Source organism: Hyperoodon ampullatus (genome assembly GCF_949752795.1).
Source record: "Hyperoodon ampullatus genome assembly, chromosome: 3".
Classification (NCBI taxonomy): Eukaryota; Metazoa; Chordata; class Mammalia; order Artiodactyla; family Ziphiidae; genus Hyperoodon; species Hyperoodon ampullatus.
The window spans coordinates 142,550,016-142,569,606 of record NC_136916.1 but is presented as its reverse complement, the minus strand read 5'-3'; the positions used below and the strand labels follow the sequence as shown (position 1 = coordinate 142,569,606).

Below are 19,591 nucleotides of genomic sequence, written 5' to 3'. Positions count from 1 at the left end.
GTAGAGTTTCCCAGGTTTTCCCCCATCAGGAGAACTCCATAATAAATAAACAGCATAAATAAATAAAATAAATTTAAATAAAATAAATAAATTTATTTTATTTATTATTTATTTATTTAATTTATTATTTATAAAAATAAATAAATAAATAAAATAAATAAATAAATAAAATAAACAGCAGCAAAGAGACTTTGAAGCAACTCATGGACTTCACACATATCTTATTGTACTCTTCCTCTGTCCATAAGAATGAAAACTTTAGAGGAAAATATTATATAACACTTTGTAAAGGCACAATCTCAACAAAAAGAAAGCTTGTTTGAAAAAGCCTACAAAAAAGAATGCTGAACCCTGAATAGAGGGGGATGGAACAGAAGTAGAAAGACACAGGAAGCATTTGTTTCACCTAACAAATATTTGGGAAAAGGAAAAAACAGAAAATCGTCATCGTGCGTGGAAATGGACGAAAATGATACCTACCGTTGTTTTACAGCTGGAACGGTTGGATCTTTCAGGCCTATTTTGCTGATTTGATTGTGTACATCTTGAATATTTTTCAGGAGTTCATTATTTTTGAAAATACAAGTCTCTAATAATTCATCTTCTTCCATGAGTTCCTCCTGTCTGCCAGAGCCATGAGTCTCAGATAAGCTTCTGGACAAAGCATTCAGAAGTTTTTCACAGGAGGTGTTTTCACCCCTTTCAGCATCTTTAATGCTTATACCGAGTACCTTCAAACGTTCGTCCAAATGTCTGGCCTTGTCTTTCATCTGATGAATTCTTTCCTCTTTATTTTCCACTGTCAAAGTATTTCCTGGTACCACCTGTGAACCTGAGGCTGAAAGGTCTATAAGAAGCTCACCAGAGAGTTCAGCTGCTCTCAGAGAAGCCAAAAAATCTTCCAGAGCTTTGAGGGCATCTTTACTCCTCTGGACTCTGTGGTTCATTTCTTCGAGTTGTGTTCTGTGTTTCAGGATAATATTCTGTGCTGCATGCAGGTCAAGTGGGTGTAATTCCTTTAATGCAAAGTTGCCTGACTGTTCCAAATGATTACATATTTCCATCTGTCTTACTATGGAATCTTGGATATTCTACAATAAAGGTAAGAAACGCTGAAAGACTGAGGCAGAAAAAATAAAAACTGCACAGCAGAAACTAACCTCAAATTATGTCACTAGATTTGATCTAGAAAACTGCTTCTCAGTCTAACCAAGGCTGACAGTTTTGACAGAAGGAACACTTTAATTACAAATAATCAGATGGCCCAGCTGTTTCATTATCTGATACCCTTCCTGATATTTCAATCCCAAGAAGAAGAGAGGTATATAAATCTATTGATTCAATGAAAATAATTACAGGTTGAACTATTAAGACATCTGTTTATAATTTGAAAAATAAAAAAATATTTTTAAGATGAGATTTGGAATAAGTAAACTACAGAATATGACAATTTAAGCATCTTAGTACAGAGAGAAAATTAGGATTTCAGTCATTGCAGAAGGCATTCATAAGCAAGCCTTCATTTTTAATTCAAAGAAAATACGTCATTATTTACTCCATGGTACCTACTGATACTTTCAAATTGGCAAGGAATTAAAGAGTTGAGAAATAAATAACAAGTCTAAATTATTGAAGATTTTTCTGCCATGGCTTATATTTGAAATAAATACTATGGATGTATAATAAAAAAAATGCATAAACATGTATAAATCTCTAAAGAACTGTTTATTCTATAAATACACCGTGAGAATTTATATTTACCCTCAGGTTTCGATAAATGTCATCAGCATCAGTGAGATTAAATTCTTGAATGGCCATTTCACAGAGGAGCAGGTCTGAGTCACAGAGAAGGAGCAACTCCTTCTCCACAGGTAACACAATATGCAGCGCAGTCTCCAAAGACTCCATTCTGGGTGAAAAATAAATCAGACATGAGGGGAAAGCACAGCAGAAAGATATTTTATAAAACATTTAATATTAATGCCATTATTTAACCAAGAACAGAAAATAATTATTCAATAAAAATACATACAATGATATGTATAGATCATCACATTAAAACCCAAACCCAGTGATCCACAATGGCAAAGAATGAGTTGTTTGCTATATCCAAGTACTCTCGATAATTTAACTGATACTGCGCTAAATGGAAAACTGTTGTAAAGCATACTAAGCCTTTCTCTCTCTTTTGAAATACAAAATACTAAATGTAATTGAAACTTGCCTTGATGACAAAGAAATTCATTATGCATACTAATTATCTTATTAGTGGAAATATACTAGGATTCAAAGTCTAGGCCAATAATAAGTTGAAATGTGTGACCCTGGATAAATAACATATAGACTCTGAGCCTCAGTTTCCTCCTATGTAAAATGGGGAGATGTGCTGGGGGGTACACATCCTATGTAAAGGGATAACAATAGCACTCTCATTCTAAAAATGAGGAAATCAAGGCCCAGAGAAGTTACGTGACGTGGCTAAATTCAGGCTCAAGGGGAGACAGTGGGAAGAGCACGGCCTTTGGAACTCAACAGACTTTAAGTTCCACTTAAGTCTCTGGCCTGTAGTGTGGCTTGGTTATGTGATTTAACCTCCCCCAGCAGCAGTTTCCTCATCAGCTTCTCTTATGGTTGTTGTGACAACTAAATAAAATAACATACTTAGTATAATATTAGCCTCTCTTAAAATTTAGTAAATTTAGTAAACTCATGGTTAATAGATCCCAGAATTATACCTGGTATTAAGAGTCATCTGAAGCTCTCTTTCTTTCTCCTTTAATTTATCTCTTGCCTTAACTAGAAAAGGCTTCCTAATGTCACTTTCCAGCTCTTCTAACTTCAATGAAGTGACTTCAAACTCTTTCCAGCAAGCTTCAGTTTCATTTTTTAAGATCTGGATGAAACATGTAAATTAATTTTTCAATGAATGGGTTAATAGGCACAATTATTCTGTTCTTACAAAATGAGACATTTACAATTGTGGGCACAAACACAAAGTTTCACATGAAAATACATTTGAAAAGATATTTTACATGTAAACTGTCCTTCAGAGAGCAATGCTATTAACTGTGCTCTCGGAGAATCCACTGAATGAAATCAAGGGAATCAGCAACATGGCTTTCAAAGGAATCCAAATGCCCTTCCCTGAAGTTAGATACACAGAATACAATTCAGAAAGATACACAGAGATATAAGAACATATTCTATTAGATATTCTATTTTCTCTAGTCTTTTTTTTCTCCTTAAACTAAAATTGCAATGAACCAAAATCATTTACATCAAATGAGAAGTGAGTAAAATTAATTTATGATTTATAGTTAAACATCTAAAATTCTATACTATTCCAACTCCTTATCTTGGTTCTTTTTTTTAAAAAAAGGCACTGCTATAGAATCTGAGTGCTCATCAGTATAATTTGTTCTTCACTTCCCCCAAGGACTTGTATAGTTTTTCTAACCAACTTATTATTCAGTCACAGGAGTAAGGTCTCAAGACAGCTTCTTAATTGTGATGAAAACATGCTACATCCACTACTTGAACAACAGAGATTTTAACACGTGAATTTTGCTTATTCAGATAGAAAATAGAGAAGAGCCATTTGGTAGAGTGTGACTCAGGAACTGGCATCATGAAAGGAAGATAACTAGAAAATATGAGAGGGCATTGTAGGAAGCACCCATGACCTTTTCTCCACCTGATGGGCTTTCTGTAAGGGTTCACTCTAATGCACATCCAAGTATATGAGGGTGTTGTACTTCAATGCACAGATTATCTTCAAAATAAGGAAGATACTTATTTGTAGAACTTAACGATTGGTGTGCCCATCACTAGATTGTTTTTCTGCAGCTCCTGAGTCAAATGCAGGACACCCTCTGACAGCTCTCCACAAGATCATCCATCACATACAGAGAAAACTCCCTCCACGACCTCCCCCTTTCTTATTACTCAACATCAGACAGATAATGTGACGATTTGGTTAAGATGACAGATGACTGAAACAAAAATTCAGAGTCACTGGTTTTTCACATATTGTTAATTTTGGAGCAAACCAGAAGCTGTGCTGACTGAAATCGCCTTCAAACACATTGTTTCAACCAATTCATCTGAAGTCTTCATCCCCATCCCAAACACAATCTAAACTTCTGCAAGCCACAATATATAGAATATCAAATTAGAGCATGAGCAATAAATTAGCACCCCGAACAAACTCCTTCCTGGGTTTGGATGTCTTCCTGAAATCTGGTGACGGAGAGTTCTTCAGAAACATCTAGCATATGAGACCGCAACAAAAATGGTGAAGTCTATACTTAAGGCGGTATTATTTTCTAATAAAAGATAAAACTCCTCTAGTAATATTTTCAGTATTTACCTGTAGATCTGTCAGTTTATCCTGTAGACAAACACTACTCCTTTCCTTGTCACTAGAGAAATCAGAAATAATCGTGACAATGTTGTTTTGCAGGTGTAGTTCAAGATTGTCTCTGTGTGTATCATACCTGGAAAAAAATTAAATGCAGTGTTACTTAATTTTAAAAATAAGACTAGGGCTTCCCTGGTGGCGCAGTGGTTGGGGGTCCGCCTGCCGGTGCAGGGGACACGGGTTCATGCCCCGGTCCAGGGGGATCCCGCGTGCCGCGGAGCGGCGGGGCCCGTGGGCCATGGCTACTGGGCCTGCGTGTCTGGAGCCTGTGCTCCGCAGCGGGAGGGGCCGCGGCGGTGAGAGGCCCGCGTACCGAAAAAAAAAAAAAAAAAGACTAAAAAAAATTTTTATTTATTAATTTTTTTTTTTTTTTTTTGCGGTACACGGGCCTCTCACTGTTGTGGCCTCTCCCGTTGGGGAGCACAGGCTCCAGACGCGCAGGCTCAGCAGCCATGGTTCACAGGCCCAGCCGCTCCGCGGCATGTGGGATCTTCCTGGACCGGGGCACGAACCTGTGTCCCCTGCATCGGCAGGCGGACTCTCAACCACTGCGCCACCAGGGAAGCCCCTCAAATTTTTTTTTTAATTACTGTCAATTGTTCATGAGGAAATCCCAGAGAATTTCTGCTTAAGTTACTGGATCACATGCAAAAATTATGACTAAAGGAAAATAAAAACTTACTTATTGAAGTATAACATTTGCACTGATGAAAGATTTTTGCTGGATTTTCTAGTTGTTTAAAAGAGTTTACCTCTCCTTAACATACACACAATACTATACATAAAATAGATAACCAGCAAGGACCTACTGTATAGCACAGAGACCTATACTCAATATTTTGTAATAATCTATAAGGGAATAGAATCTGAAAAAGGATATATACATACAAACATACATCATATATATACATATATATGTGTGTGTGTACGTATAACTGAATCACTTCGCTATACACCTGAAACTAACACAACATTGTAAATCAACTGTATGTCAATAAAAATAATTTTTTTAAAAAAGAGTTTACCTCTCTAGTAAACTATTTATAGATGCACTGTGATCCTTTTCATATTTCTCCATAACGCTTTCCTCCTGTTGAGGCTTTAACTTGGATTCCAGGCTAACATCCTTAATCGATTCCATTGCCTAAGCAAATATGCAAAATAGTAAACATATTATATTCAATATACTTAATTGTCTGGAAAAGACAAACATTTTGTGATAAAAAGGGATATCACTGATTCTTTATACCCCAAACCAGGAGATAATACAATTTATTTAAAGTTTCTCAGCTCAGGGAAAGGTCTTTCCATAGGACAGAGATTTATTAGACTGATTCTCACCTTCTAATTGGTATGTCAGCAGGATAAAGGAGTTCTCCCAGCCCCTAAGTGCTGTTTCTGCCTGTGACCACATAGCCATGGTCCAAGGCAGACAGAAGCCTAGCATGCAGGAACAGACCTCTGAAAAAAAATACACCTTGTTCCTTCCCTACCCCTTCTGACAGGCAGTCTGGGCTGTGAAATACAGCAAATCCCCACACTCTTAGAATTTAACAATTTAGAAAATCCAATTCCCAAGGAAATTAAAAGACATTATAATGAGAAAAAGACAAATGACAAATGAACTAGTTCATCTCAATGACACTGAAGCATCTGTGCAGTTGAAGCTCAGCCTCTTGTGCTCTCAATAGTAACACGCAGACAGCGTGTATTCATAATGGTTCAAAATGGTGTCTTTTGGAAAGAACTGTTGGTATCCTCAGAGGAAGATTAAGTTATGCTTGCCATAGCTTTGGTCTGTTGTATTCTAATTCTCTGAAAAGCAATCTTCCTTATATTACTTGAGTGGGAATTCTCAGCTGATGGAAACAATCAGATAATTAAATGCAACACTCAATGAGAAGTGGATTATTGTACACCTGGCTTTTTTCATTGGGTTTACTTCTAAAATACATTATCCAAATTTAACACCTTTTCAGCTGATGGCTGACTGTCTGATTTTGCAGATGGCACCTCGCTGAGGGCATTCCTTCCTCCATTCTCAGATGTGTCTGCAGGACCCCTAGGAAGGAATCAAAATTGCGTATTAAAATACAGGGAGAAAAACAAAGCCTAAAAGAGAATGAATAATACTCAGTGTCATTTGATTTCGAGAGAGGGTTTATCTCATTTCTCCCTTACATGCAGCTATTCTCACGAGGCACTAACTTGTTTTTCGACGTGCCTCCCACAGTGGGTTGCAGTGTCATATGAATCTCGGAAGCACATTTCCGAAGCCTTTCTATCTTCTGTTCGTAATCTTTGAGCACTCTCCTCACTTCTTGTTGACTCTTCTGTGAAGTCAGCTCTTCACACAGCTCCCGCAGGACATCCATGTGGTGATCAAGCTGGTACAGGTTGCCTTCCTCCGAAAAGCAGGCCTGATTGAGGAAATAAAGCAGGAAATGTGTTTCAAATGAGCTTACATGATTAGTCCATGAGGATTAGAAACTAACAGATGTGTGTGACTTTAACAACACTTTCAACTGATACAGCCACGATGGAGAACAGTATGGAGGTTCCTTAAAAAACTAAAAGTAGAACTACCATACGACCCAGCAATCCCACTACTGGGCATATACCCTGAGAAAACCATAATTCAAAAAGAGTCATGTACCACAATGTTCACTGAAGCTCTATTTACAATAGCCCGGAGATGGAAACAACCTAAGTGTCCATCGACAAATGAATGGATAAAGAAGATGTGGCACATATATACAATGGAATATTACTCAGCCATAAAAAGAAACAAAATTGAGTTATTTGTAGTGAGGTGGATGGACCTATAGTCTGTCATACAGAGTGAAGTAATTCAGAAAGAGAAAAACAAATACCATATGCTAACACATATATATGGAAACAACAACAACAAAAAAAGGTTCTGAAAAACCTAGGGGCAGGACAAGAATAAAGATGCAGACATACAGAATGGACTTGAGGACACACGGAGGGGGAAGGGTAAGCTGGGATGAAGTGAGAGAGTGGCATGGACATATATACACTACCAAATGTAAAATAGATAGCTAGTGGGAAGCAGCCACATAGCACAGGGAGATCAGTTCAGTGCTTTGTGACCACCTAGAGGGGTGGGATAGGGAGGGGGGGAGGGAGATGCAAGAGGGAGGAGATATGGGGATATATGTATATGTATAGCTGATTCACTTTGTTATAAAGCAGAAACTAACATACCATTGTAAAGCAATTATACTCCAATAAAGATGTTTTTTAAAAAAAGGAAAAAAACCAAAACAAAAAACAAAAAAAACCCCAACACTTTCTTTTATAAGCCCGTCCACTGTGTGCCTGGTGTAGGAATGGGCACTGGAAATGAAGACGAGCAGTCAGCCCTAAAGGGATTCGCCGCAGCCCAGTGATGTAGTGAAGGAAACCAGAACACGTCAACCTAGCGTATGCCTCTTTGATGTGAAAATTATTTTTTTAAGTTGAAGTATGGTTGATTTACAATGTGTTAGTTTCTGCTGTATAGCCAAGTGATTCAGTTAAACATATGTATACATTCTTTTTCATATTCTTTTCCATTATGGTTTAGGACGTGAAAATAATTTTGAACTGAAGGCAATTAAGAAGCAGTAAACACAGAGGGAATTCCCTGGCAGTCCAGTGGTTAGGACTTGGCACTTTCACTGCTGGGGCCCAGGTTCAATCCCTGGTCCTGGAACTAAGATCCCGCAAGCCACGCAGCATGGCCAAAAAAAAAAAAAACGAAACAGAAAAGGTTTCCCCTTTTCTGCCTAAAGGCAAGAAATAAAGTTTCTTTTACTGAAGACAGAGTTCTATCAGCCCAGAGATGGGACCAAAAGAATCTGCAAACAAACCCTGTACCCTAACCCTTATCTTCCTAGTTTCTTCTTCACCTTTTTACTATCCCTAGCCCAAACTCCTTTGTCTTGTCAATTCTTCACAAATGTATTGTTTCTTTGTCTAAAAGGTATAAAAGATTCCTGCTCTGGTCACTTCTTTGGGTCATCATGCTCTTGTGAAGGCTCCCATATGCATATAAAAATTCAATAAAATGTGTATGCTTTTCTCCTGTTAATCTGTCTTTGTCAGTTCAATTTCCAGACCCAGCCAGGGATCTTAAAGGGTAGAGGAAAATTTGTTCCTCCCCAGCAGTAGTCACATAAGTAATGAGCATACCACATGACAAGTGCTATGACAGGGCCACTACCTGCCTTAAGGAGTCAGAGAAAGCCTCCTTCACATGGAGGAGCCATCTGACCTAGAGGTGGAAAGAACACGTACGAGTCCTTCCAAGTAAAAGGGGAGAGAGGTCATGCCTAGCAGAAGGAGCCAAGAGAAGAAAAGCTCCAGAAGTTCTGAAAGGACATGGCTGGAGGGGTGATGAAGGCGTGTCCTGGGGCCACACGTGAGGGGCCTTGTGTGGCCTTCTGAGGAGTATGGAGATGTCCCGGGAGTAATGGTGAACCAGTGACATAAGATTTGTTCAAAGGGATTGTTCAAAGGGTTCAAAGGGATCACTCTGGTGATGGGGCTGGAAGACAGTGCAACCACCATCATATGGAGAAAATGACCCCAGGTTAAGGGAAGTGGCAACACTGGTGGAAAGGAAGGAAAAGAAGCAGCTCTTCTGAAGATGGGAGCTGGCAACGGACTACACTAAGGCTGAGTGAGAAGCAAAGGGGAAGGGGGGAGGGAGTTCTGAGATGGCAATGCCTTTCATAACCAGGATACATAAGAGGAAGAAAAGTTCAAGAGGAGATATTATTGGTTGGTTTTGGACATGCTGAAGTGGAGGTCTCTGGGAAACAATGGTGATATCTACTTCTTGGTTAGAAACACAATCTGGAGGTCAGGGGAAAGGACTAGGCTGGAGATAATGATAGGTACTATCATTGTAGAGAGGGCAGTTAAAACGCCCAAGTGCATACAAGTACCTGGAGCAAGCATGAAATTAGCCAAAAACTGAGACCCCAAAACTAAGACATCAGGGTAACACAATAAAAAAGGAAAATTAGTGAAAGGCACTAAAATGAAGGCCTCCCCCCAAAATAATAAAATAAGAAAAAGCAAGAGAGATTTGTATCGAGAGACCCACAGTAGAAAGTTTAAAAGAAATGAAAAGAGGGGTCAGGACTGTCAAATATGCAGAAGAAATCAAACAGGATGAGGACCAAAAAGAGACCATTAGATTTGCCCCGGCTGGTTTATATCCTGATTTGGTATCTTTCACAAAAGCCGTGTTTCTGAGGACATCGTGTCCTTACAAAAGTAACTACGGGAACTTCAATAGCGGGTGACACATCTTGTAACCAGAGTCTCAGGACAGGGGCCACTGAGATATATAAAGATGAAATATTAACTCAATTGTGAATTTTTCTCACTTCCCAAAAACAGGAAGCGCGGGCTCTAGTTAGAGCTTGGACTGCAGAAGGGATGATCCCCAGGGGACAAAAGGGCTAAAGTAATTTTCAGAGCAGATTTAACCCTAGCCAAGGGCATACTAAACCATTTAAGATAAGCCCCACAATGATAACAAAATGTGAATGGGAACAGGTTTTTACCTCATGTTCCTTGATGAGACCCTTGGTCCTTCCTCTGCGAATTAGTTTCTTTTCTTTATTTATTTGTTTTTCGAGTTTTGCAATATTGTCACTAAGTTTTTCTTTTTCAATGTCTATTGCTAGTTGCTGAATATACAAAGACATTTCATGATGAAGCGACTGCCAAGAAAAGAAAAAAAAAAAAAAAACCAAAGGCACACATTAACCATAATAGGATATACTGAAAAGATTTCCATTAGAAACACAAAAATATTTGTTGTAACAAAGGATAGAAATAGAGCTTATGTGAAATTCTGATTCATCCATGTATCTTTGGGGAGGATGTTTTAAAATATACCAGAAACATATTTTTTTCTTTCTAATAACTAAAAATGTGTTTTAGCTGTGAAAGACACTGTTAGAATTAAAAGACAAGCTGCAGACTGGGAGAAAATATTATAAAACACGTATCTGAGCCTATGGAGAAATATCAAGTAACTACAATGTGTATCCTGAATGGGATTCCAGAACAGATGTGAAAGGACATTAGGGGAAAACTGTGGAAATATGAATAAAGTATAAACTTCAGTTAATAATCTATCCATATTAGTCCTTTAATTGTGACAAAGGTACCATATTAATATAAGATGTTAATAACAGGGGAAACTGTTCATGGGTATATTGGAACTCTCTGTATTACCTTTGTAATAATTTTGTAAATCTAAAATTGTTCTAAAAGTTTATTTTAAAATGTGTATTAGGGCTTCTCTGGTGGTGCAGTGGTTGGGAATCCGCCTGCCAATGCAGGGGACAAGGGCTCAAGCCCTGGTCCGGGAGGATCCCACGTGCCGCGGAGCAACTAAGCCTGTGGCCACAACTACTGAGCTCATGTGCCGCAACTACTGAAGCCCACGCGCCTGGAGCCCGTGCTCCGCAACAAGAGAAGCCACGACAATGAGAAGCCCGTGCACCACAATGAAGACCCAACACGGCCAAAAATAAAAAAAACAAACAAATAAATAATTTTTTTAAAAATGTGTTTTAAGAAGGCCTTTAACAGTAGATATTCAATTATATTACCTTATTCTCTCTCTCTCTCCATATATTCACACACACACATGCACACACTTAATACTAAGTACCATTAACTAAACACAATCTCTGTGGTAGGTGCTTTATATAAATCCTTGCAACAATCCTGCCAAGTAGGTGGAATTATTCCCATCTTATCACTGAAGCTCCCAGTAGTTAAGCAACTTGCCCACGGTCATAGCTGCTGGATCCAGGTCTGTCAGCCACCAAAGCCTATGCCTATTTTCTATGAAACTCTATATGTTTACATGTGTCAATAAGTTGTCTTAGTCAGGATCCAACCAGGAAACCAGAAAATATTAAATATTTAACTCAGAGGGAATTAAATGCAGGGAATCGATTATAAGAGATGAAAGCCAAAGAGGGGACGGTAAGGTAATCCAGAGATTAGCATTGGCAGAAAGCTGCTACCACCCTAGGCTGGAGGCTTCAGCGGAGCCCAGGCAGAACGGTCACCCATCAGAAGCTGGATCCATGGAACCTGCAGCCAGAAGAAGACACAGCTGCCAGAGGCACTGTGCAAGAGAGAAAGGGAAAGAAAGCCATTGGACTCTCCCTTTTCCACCTGCGATTCACCCTTTAATCTCCAAACACTGTTGTCATTGGATGAACACAGACAGAAGCCAGCTGATGCCGGGCCTGAGAACCACAGCCTACAGTGATCAGCCCTCCATGATACGGGGCAGACAAGGAACCACCAAAGATGACAAACAAGTCCAGGGTCAGATCTATAAGCATAAGCTCCAGACACATATGCATGTTCTTACCTCCCACTTGGCACAGATATCTCTACTCTTTTCTTCCAAAGACAGCTTTACATCCTCAGTTACATTATTTTTCAATTCTTCAACAGCTTTCAAATACTTGGCCAGACTTTTAGTATTATAAATTATTAGTGCTTCCTAAAAATAAAACCACAAACAAGAACATGAAAGCCTTATTCTACTGCCACGTCCTCAAAGGTAATTTAACAGGTAGAATTTTAGAGTCTTTAACATGTAGAACCAGGAAAGGACTCCATGAAGACTATTTGAAGATTTAGAGGAGACTTCTCTTGGTAGATTGTGGCTGATCTCCCTTTTGTATCCCTTGAATTCTTTTGAAAAGAATTGCAAAATATTCATTATTCAAATGTAGTTACATATTTGAGGCCAGGATAAAGACTTCCTTAAGATATTCAGCATGGTTTTTGGCACCCCTTTGATAAATATTTAAAAGGCTTACTGAAAGGCTTATTATGAGCCACTGGCAAAGTATCCTCTAAAATTCTTAAGCATTGAGCAGACGGCCACAATTCATAAGTAATACAATATTAAGAGTATACCAGCTTGTATTAGAGATCAGTGTTGCAATAAGACACAATTTATAGTAGGGTTAAGATAGCAAATATTTAATATTGTGCATAAGCATTTTATACTGCAAGGAGGCAACGTCCCCTTACCATGGACTTCAAAGTTTTGCCCAGGGCCAACCATAATCGCAGTCCCATCCCAGGGAAGGAGCAGCAGGAGATGGGGATGGGATCTGCTTTCCCAGGAATGTGTTCGTCCCTTACTCCACGCTTACCTACTCTTATAGAATATTACCTGGCAATACTCTATAAGGACAGAAACCTGGCTTAGGTAACTCTCAAATGACAGAACAAAAATAGTCTGGGGTCTGTGAAAGGGCAGAAAAATCTATAAGAGACAAGAAGATGAAAGTAATTCTGGGGGAGAAGGCAATTAAGCAGGGTGGGAAGTCATTCATATACTTATTACATATTTATTATGGGTCTCCTGCAGAAAAGGTACAACCTGAGCCCCCAGGAATCTCCTCCAAGGCCTCTGTGAAGATTGCTAGATTTACGGCCAGGGAAGACATGTTAGCCCTGTGTGCAGGAAGGGGGCTCCTACCACCCATGTGTCCCAGAAGTCCCAGAGGGTCTCAGGGCAATACCTGGCAGGGCAGGGATTCTGCTTCTGCTGTGAAAATGGATCTACTTTGCTAAATGCCAGAGACAAAAGGGTGGAAATCCCTGGCCTCAGATTCCAAAAGGAAGATGGTCAGGGAGAGGAAAATGGTGCAAAAACTGACACTAACTCCTCTCTCTGGTAGAGGAGGGGCCTGCGGCCTCTGCTTTTTCTTTTTCTTCCCTCTTTCCGCAGCTGACCATATCTGTCCTTTTGAAATTCAGCCTAGTGATTACTTAAAAGAACAACTGACTCTTAAGTTTAGTTCAGCACTCTCAGCATATGGGAGTAAAAGAGAGGAAAAAAGACAGTGGGAATTGGTCAAAGCTGGTGGCTGGCAAGGTGCAAGCAGCATAAGATGGCTGTGGGAAAAGCAAAGCTGAAATACCTGATATTAGGGTCCAATACGGTTAACAGTCCAGAAAGCCAGAAGAGGGTTGAGCCCAGACAAGAGAAGGAGACCACAAGGAGAATGGAGAGGCTCCTGTAGGAGCTCCTTTTTCTGAAAAAATTGTGCGCAGTAGCGCTGGCAGTATTGATTTACTTCATCTTTTTTTTAAAAATTGAAGTATAGTTAATTTACAATGCTGTGTTAGTTTCAAGTGTACAGCAAAGTAATATACATACATATATATTCTTTTTCAGATTCTTTTCCATTATAGGTTATTACAAGATATTGAGTAGAATTCCCTGTGCTGTACAATAGGACCTTGTTGATTATCTATTCTTATATATACTTAATGTGTATACGTTAATCCCAAATTCCTATTTATCTCCCCACCCATACCCCACCACTATCCCCTTTGGTAACCATAGTTTGTTTTCTATGTCTGTTAGTCTATTACTGTTCTGGACTTACTTCATCTTTATCTCCCCCAAAATGCTTAGCTCATTTTAAATGTTCAATAAACTTGTTAAATGCTGAATAAATGAATGAAGGAAAGACCACATATTTCTCTACCTGTCCAACCTCCAAGGGTAGAGACCTTGTTTTACTCTTATTTCATATCCCCAAGTACCTCCAGTGTTAGTTAATAGTGAGTCTGCTTTGGACACATCTTTTTCTTTTTAAGTATAATTGATTTACAATATTATATTAATTTCAGGTGTACAACATGATGATTTGATGCTTTTATGGATTACGCTCCATTTAAAGTTATAAAATAATAGCTATATTTTCTGTGCTGTACAATATATCCTTGGAGCTTATTTATTTTATACACAGTAGTTTGTACCTCTTGATTTCGATACATTTTAAGCTGCCTATCAGACCATGAAAAGTCAATCTAAAGCTGTCTCCATACAAAACACTATTGGATCTTTAACTGCTGATAAGCATATGTTCATAAGTAGCTTTTACCAAAGCACTTTAATAATAAAGGCTTTATTTTACATTTGAGGAATTTTAACCACTCAAAGTTTCTTCACATACCTTATTTTCATTTATCGGCAGCTGGATAGGACTAGAATTATTATGTCCATTTTATTTGATTAAAAAAGCCAGAGAAATTAGATTCTTGCTCAGTGTCATAGAAGTCAGCCGTGCTTTTTACACTATACCACTGAGTTCATTCATACAGTAAAATGTGAATTAAAAAAAATCTTCATTTGAATTTTTATTTTTAAGAGTTTCTGGGGAACAATGTATAAAACTTGGAAATTTTTAAATGTTATAATAACTTTGTTATAATTACAGTGATGGAAACATCTTGATTTCAAATGAGGTAGATTTATATCTACTAATGATAAATGTCCTACATTTGATGGTTGAAAGAGCCGCACCTTGTATTTTGAAACTAGTCCTCTCTGGCTCTCTCTTTGGCCAAGTAATTGTTCAGCCCTTGTAATGTATGATTCAAGTTCCTTCTGTGAGTCTTCCACCTTCAGCCTGACATCCAGGTCTGGGGAAACATCAGTTGAATTCTTCAACACTGTTACTAATTTTACCATATTGATCTGTGATGACAAAAAAATTCTCAACTTAACACTTAGCCCAACTTCTTAGAAAACTCATAAGTTAATAAATATTTTCTTTGAGTAGCAACTCATATTTTCCCACTAGACATAAGAACATCCTATTTATTATATTGATATTTTCCAACATGCTCTAAATAATAAAAGAAATAAAATATAAGGCAAAATTAATATTTTACAAAACATTTCCAAACTACAAGGCAATCCCCCCCTCTTCCCTGCCCTCTCACTGACCACTCAGTTTTAAAGACTAAATTCACTAAATAGGGAATATTAAAGAGAGACCTGGACTTTCTCTTTAGCTTCTTGAATCTTTGCCTGAAGCCCAGCTGTGATCACATGCTGAAGAGACTCCTGGCTTGAAACATTTTGCACATCCATTTGTAAAGTGTCTTCAGTTCTAGACACAAGCTCTTCATACATAGAGCCTTTGGCAATAAGATGCTATTAAAACAAATTAAAGTGAGATCACAATAAATATTCTGATTATGTTAAACATTAACCCTAACAATCTCATCAGGAAATCATAAAAAGTTAACTATTAATCCAAAATGATGCAAATTTATAGTCTAAAAAATGTTATTTTAAACATTCATTTTGAAATTTTATATTAATATAATCAGATTCTGAGCAACAGTCTTTTATAGATTTTTTTAATATACTAAGCACTTCAATAAAATAAAGACTAGAAGAAATACAATGCCAATAGAGAGAAAATAAGTTGAGAGAGTAGTAATAAACCTTAAAAAGAAATTGTTGTAAGCCTAATCAGTCAGAAGGGAGTTCAATAAATGTTATTGGAGGAACTGGCTATTGGAAAACATCTTTTTAGAACCATGTTTTATACAACATACCAAAAATAAATTTCAGATGAATTAGAAAATTATATATGAAATATGAAGCTAGAAAAGAAGAAATTATCCATGAAAATGGATCTGCTCCCTGCGTGCGGAGGGCCTTTTTAGGCATAAGAGACAGAAATGACTAAATAAATACAAATTTCCTATGTGAAATAAAATAAACAACTTAAAAGTCAACAACTTGGTAAAAATATTTGCCACACAAATGAAAATGGGTCCTGATTCAGAGAGCTTATAAATTCAGTAAGAAAAATACTAAGATCAAAAGATAATTCAGAAAATACAAAAACAGATATAATTCACAGCAACAAATGGCTAATGAATACATGAAAGACAGTTCAATCTTACATGTAATCAAATAAGTACAAATGAAAATAATGAGTTACCACTTTTCAGTTATCAAATTAACAAAAAAAATTTTTAATTACAACTCAGAGGTGGCATGGGTATGATAAAATAGAAATTATATTGTGTGATATCAACTATGTAAATGTTGACCTTATTTATCTTAGAGCAGTGGAACTATGGTGATTTTTATTCTCCTCTTTATACTTTTATACATTATTTAAATGTTCTAAAGTTAGCACGTTCATTTGTAACTTCAAATTTTTCTATTTTGAATCATAAAAGTAACAAAAGCTCCTGTAAAAAACTCAAAGAATGGAGAGGTATACAGTACATAAAGAAAAAGCTCCTCTTCTTCCCCATCCCTCCCTTAACTGTCATTTAATCAATCATTCACATATTCATTTAAAAAATATTTACTTTATATCTACTAGGTACCAGGAAATGTACTAAGAGCTGGGCATAATGCAGGATCAAGATACACAGAGTTAGCTATTTGTATATGCTTATAGATATTTTTCTATAGATATAAATGCATAAAGTTTAAAAAAGCAACTGTTTTTAAAAATACTAAAAGGATTACATCACCCATACTATTCAGCAACTTGCGTTTCTTACTTTACAATATATCTTGATCCAAAAAAGATCTACTTAATTTCTTCTTAATGGAAGTATATTCCAGCTTGTTTGTGTTTTCACTGTTTATAACAGGGATCATTGCTATAGCTTTGAAATATTTTTTAAATATTGAATTTCTCATTTCTTACTCATTTATTTCACTAAAATAAATCCCAGATACAGCAAATAAATAAATACAAAAATAAAATTAGAAAAGCACTGGCAGATGGCACAGGTAAGTTTATATAATATTTTCAAAGCGATAAAAAGTATTACTCTTATAAACAATGAAAACACAAAATTCTACACATACACCTTTCAGAAACGTAGATTTAAAAGAATTACACAAATGTTCCTTTATCCCAGGAACTTTCCATCTGGTTGTAACTTATGACATGCTCTATAAATTTTATAGCTGAGCTGGAACTCAGTAAAACCTCAACTGTAACTTCTTTCCAGGGAGAACTGAGCGATATTAAAATACACTGTTGCCTCATTGCTTTTCAATGAGTCCACTGCCTGAGAATAAAGACAGAACAGAGTTTTAACAACACTCATCCCCTCCCTGCATCAGGTAAGGAAGGGAAAGCTTAATACGGGGGTGATCTTTCAAAGCATACATTGTACAATCTCTTACATTCGCACTGCACTGAGCTATAGGAGACTGAACTCACTTACTCATCTCATTGCCCTCTGATACAAGAGAATATTTTAATCTCCATCCTGTAGCTGGGAAAATTAGTTCAAGAATTTAAAATCCTAAGCTATTATTAGTCTTCAAATCTATCCTCTCTCTTCAAGCAAAATCACAGCAAATGATCCAGGGTTGAGATTCCACGCCATTTTTTAAAAACCCCAACAAAGAAAATTCTAACAGTAGTCTTATTACTGTTTCCTTTAAAACTTTTTATCTTAATACATAAGCCTACAACCATAAAAGCTGTCTTTTAAATACTTTTTCCACTCATACCTGCAAAGATTCTTCCACTGAGGTATCTACATCACCTTGCTGTTTCAGAAGATCCAAAACAGATGTGGTTTCCGCCTCCCAGATTTCCATGTGTCCAATCAGTTTTTCAACCTCTTCAGCCACTTTCAGTGTCCCTGTAAATTCTTCATTTTCTTTTTCATGTTCTTCCCCAGCCTACAATATTCAAAATTATCACTATGAAAATGGTACCATTTACATTATAATTTTCAATTTAAAAAAGTTATATCCCTATAGTAAATTAATTGAACAATGAAAATCTCAAAAACAATGGCTGTTTTTTAAACTCAATGTTTTAATATTATCTTTATAAAGTTTAGTTAAAATGCATACTAAACTATCATGCCAAAACAAATAAAAAAATAAAAACAAATGCTAAGTCAACATATTTTAATGATTTAAGATCTACTTTTTGGACAATGATAACAGTACTTAATGATAGCATATATAGCTTTATTATTTTTTTTATTAATTTTTATTGGAGTATAGTTACTTTACAATGTTGTGTTAGTTTCTGCTGTACAGCAAAATGAATCAGTTATACATATGCATATATCCCCTCTTTTTTGGATTTCCTTCCCATTTAGGTCACCACAGTGCATTAAGTGTAGAGTTCCTTGTGCTATACAGTATGTTCTCATTAGTTATCTAAGCATATATCACTTTAAAAATTAAAAGATTTGTTCACAAAAATTTTCTTAAGGATGATATCATCCCTATCAGTTACTATTATCTCCATTTTACAGATAAGATTAGAGCTTAGAAAATTAGGGTATTGACTCTATAAACACATTTCTAAAACTTGTATACAATTTAATTAAATACAGCTATTAGCAATAGTAGTTGTGAAACACCATAATCAAATTTCAACAAAATTAAGGCTTTTCCCATTAATAATCTCTCAATATGCTACAGGTTGATATGCTACAGCTTTACATGACAGACACGTTCTTAAAGTTGTTTTTTTTTTTTTTTTTTTTGCGGTACGCGGGCCTCTCACCGCTGTGGCCTCTCCCGCTGCGGAGCACAGGCTCCGGACGCGCAGGTCAGCGGCCATGGCTCACGGGCCCAGCCGCTCCGCGGCATGTGGGATCTTCCCGGACCGGGGCACGAACCCGTGTCCCCTGCATCGGCAGGCGGACTCCCAACCACTGCGCCACCAGGGAAGCCCTTAAAGTTGTTTTTAATCAGATCATATTTTAAATGTTTGAGAAAAATATTCTATATTCTTCTATTCTAAAAGCATATTGCACAAATTCAGATTTTTCAAGATCTTCTATGATTATGTCTTTTCACGGTAGGAAAACATGGGCACCCCATCATGGCAACTGGCCAAAGCCAGTTAAAAATTACTTCCTTAGAACTATATAAGTTACTATTCTGAAGGAGGCACACTTCCAAAATCATAGGTGTTACACCTTACATGTGTATGATTTTTTTGTTGTCGTTTCTTTTCCATATTCTTATCTATAATCTAAAGTCATCCTCTGAATTACCCAACAAAGCAAGAAATAAAGATTTTATTTCCCTCCATTTTACAGAAAGGAAGCAAGACACAGGCCAGGGGCTAGCCTAAAGCTGGACAATTTCTGAATACTAGTCAGAAGCAATCTGAAAAAAAATCAACTCCATTTCCACAGCTCAGAAGTCATGACTGCTTCTGCATGTCTGCAAACTCCCCAGTGAGTGAGACACCCAGGGCTTTAACACTGAAGACCACTGCGTGAGGGAACCACTTAGGCGTTTTATTGGAAAATGACCATACTTTAAATGTTATCTAA

At 37.1% G+C, this 19,591-nt stretch overlaps 1 protein-coding gene across 1 annotated transcript in view; it reads right to left on the bottom strand.

Annotated features, from left to right (window-relative positions):
- Positions 1-19,591, bottom strand: part of SYNE2 (spectrin repeat containing nuclear envelope protein 2) — a gene marked incomplete at its 3' end in the record, with an annotated part of 274,897 nt that overhangs the window by 189,861 nt on the left and 65,445 nt on the right. Inside the window, exons 18-29 of the mRNA XM_079701370.1 lie at positions 17,793-17,966; positions 15,285-15,443; positions 14,808-14,981; positions 11,841-11,975; positions 10,003-10,161; positions 6,629-6,840; positions 6,392-6,482; positions 5,446-5,564; positions 4,370-4,496; positions 2,736-2,893; positions 1,762-1,909; positions 481-1,091 (exon numbers count right to left, since the gene is read on the bottom strand). Coding sequence (XP_079557496.1) covers positions 481-1,091; positions 1,762-1,909; positions 2,736-2,893; positions 4,370-4,496; positions 5,446-5,564; positions 6,392-6,482; positions 6,629-6,840; positions 10,003-10,161; positions 11,841-11,975; positions 14,808-14,981; positions 15,285-15,443; positions 17,793-17,966 — 2,267 coding nt within the window. The remainder of the gene's footprint in view (positions 1-480; positions 1,092-1,761; positions 1,910-2,735; positions 2,894-4,369; positions 4,497-5,445; positions 5,565-6,391; positions 6,483-6,628; positions 6,841-10,002; positions 10,162-11,840; positions 11,976-14,807; positions 14,982-15,284; positions 15,444-17,792; positions 17,967-19,591) is intronic.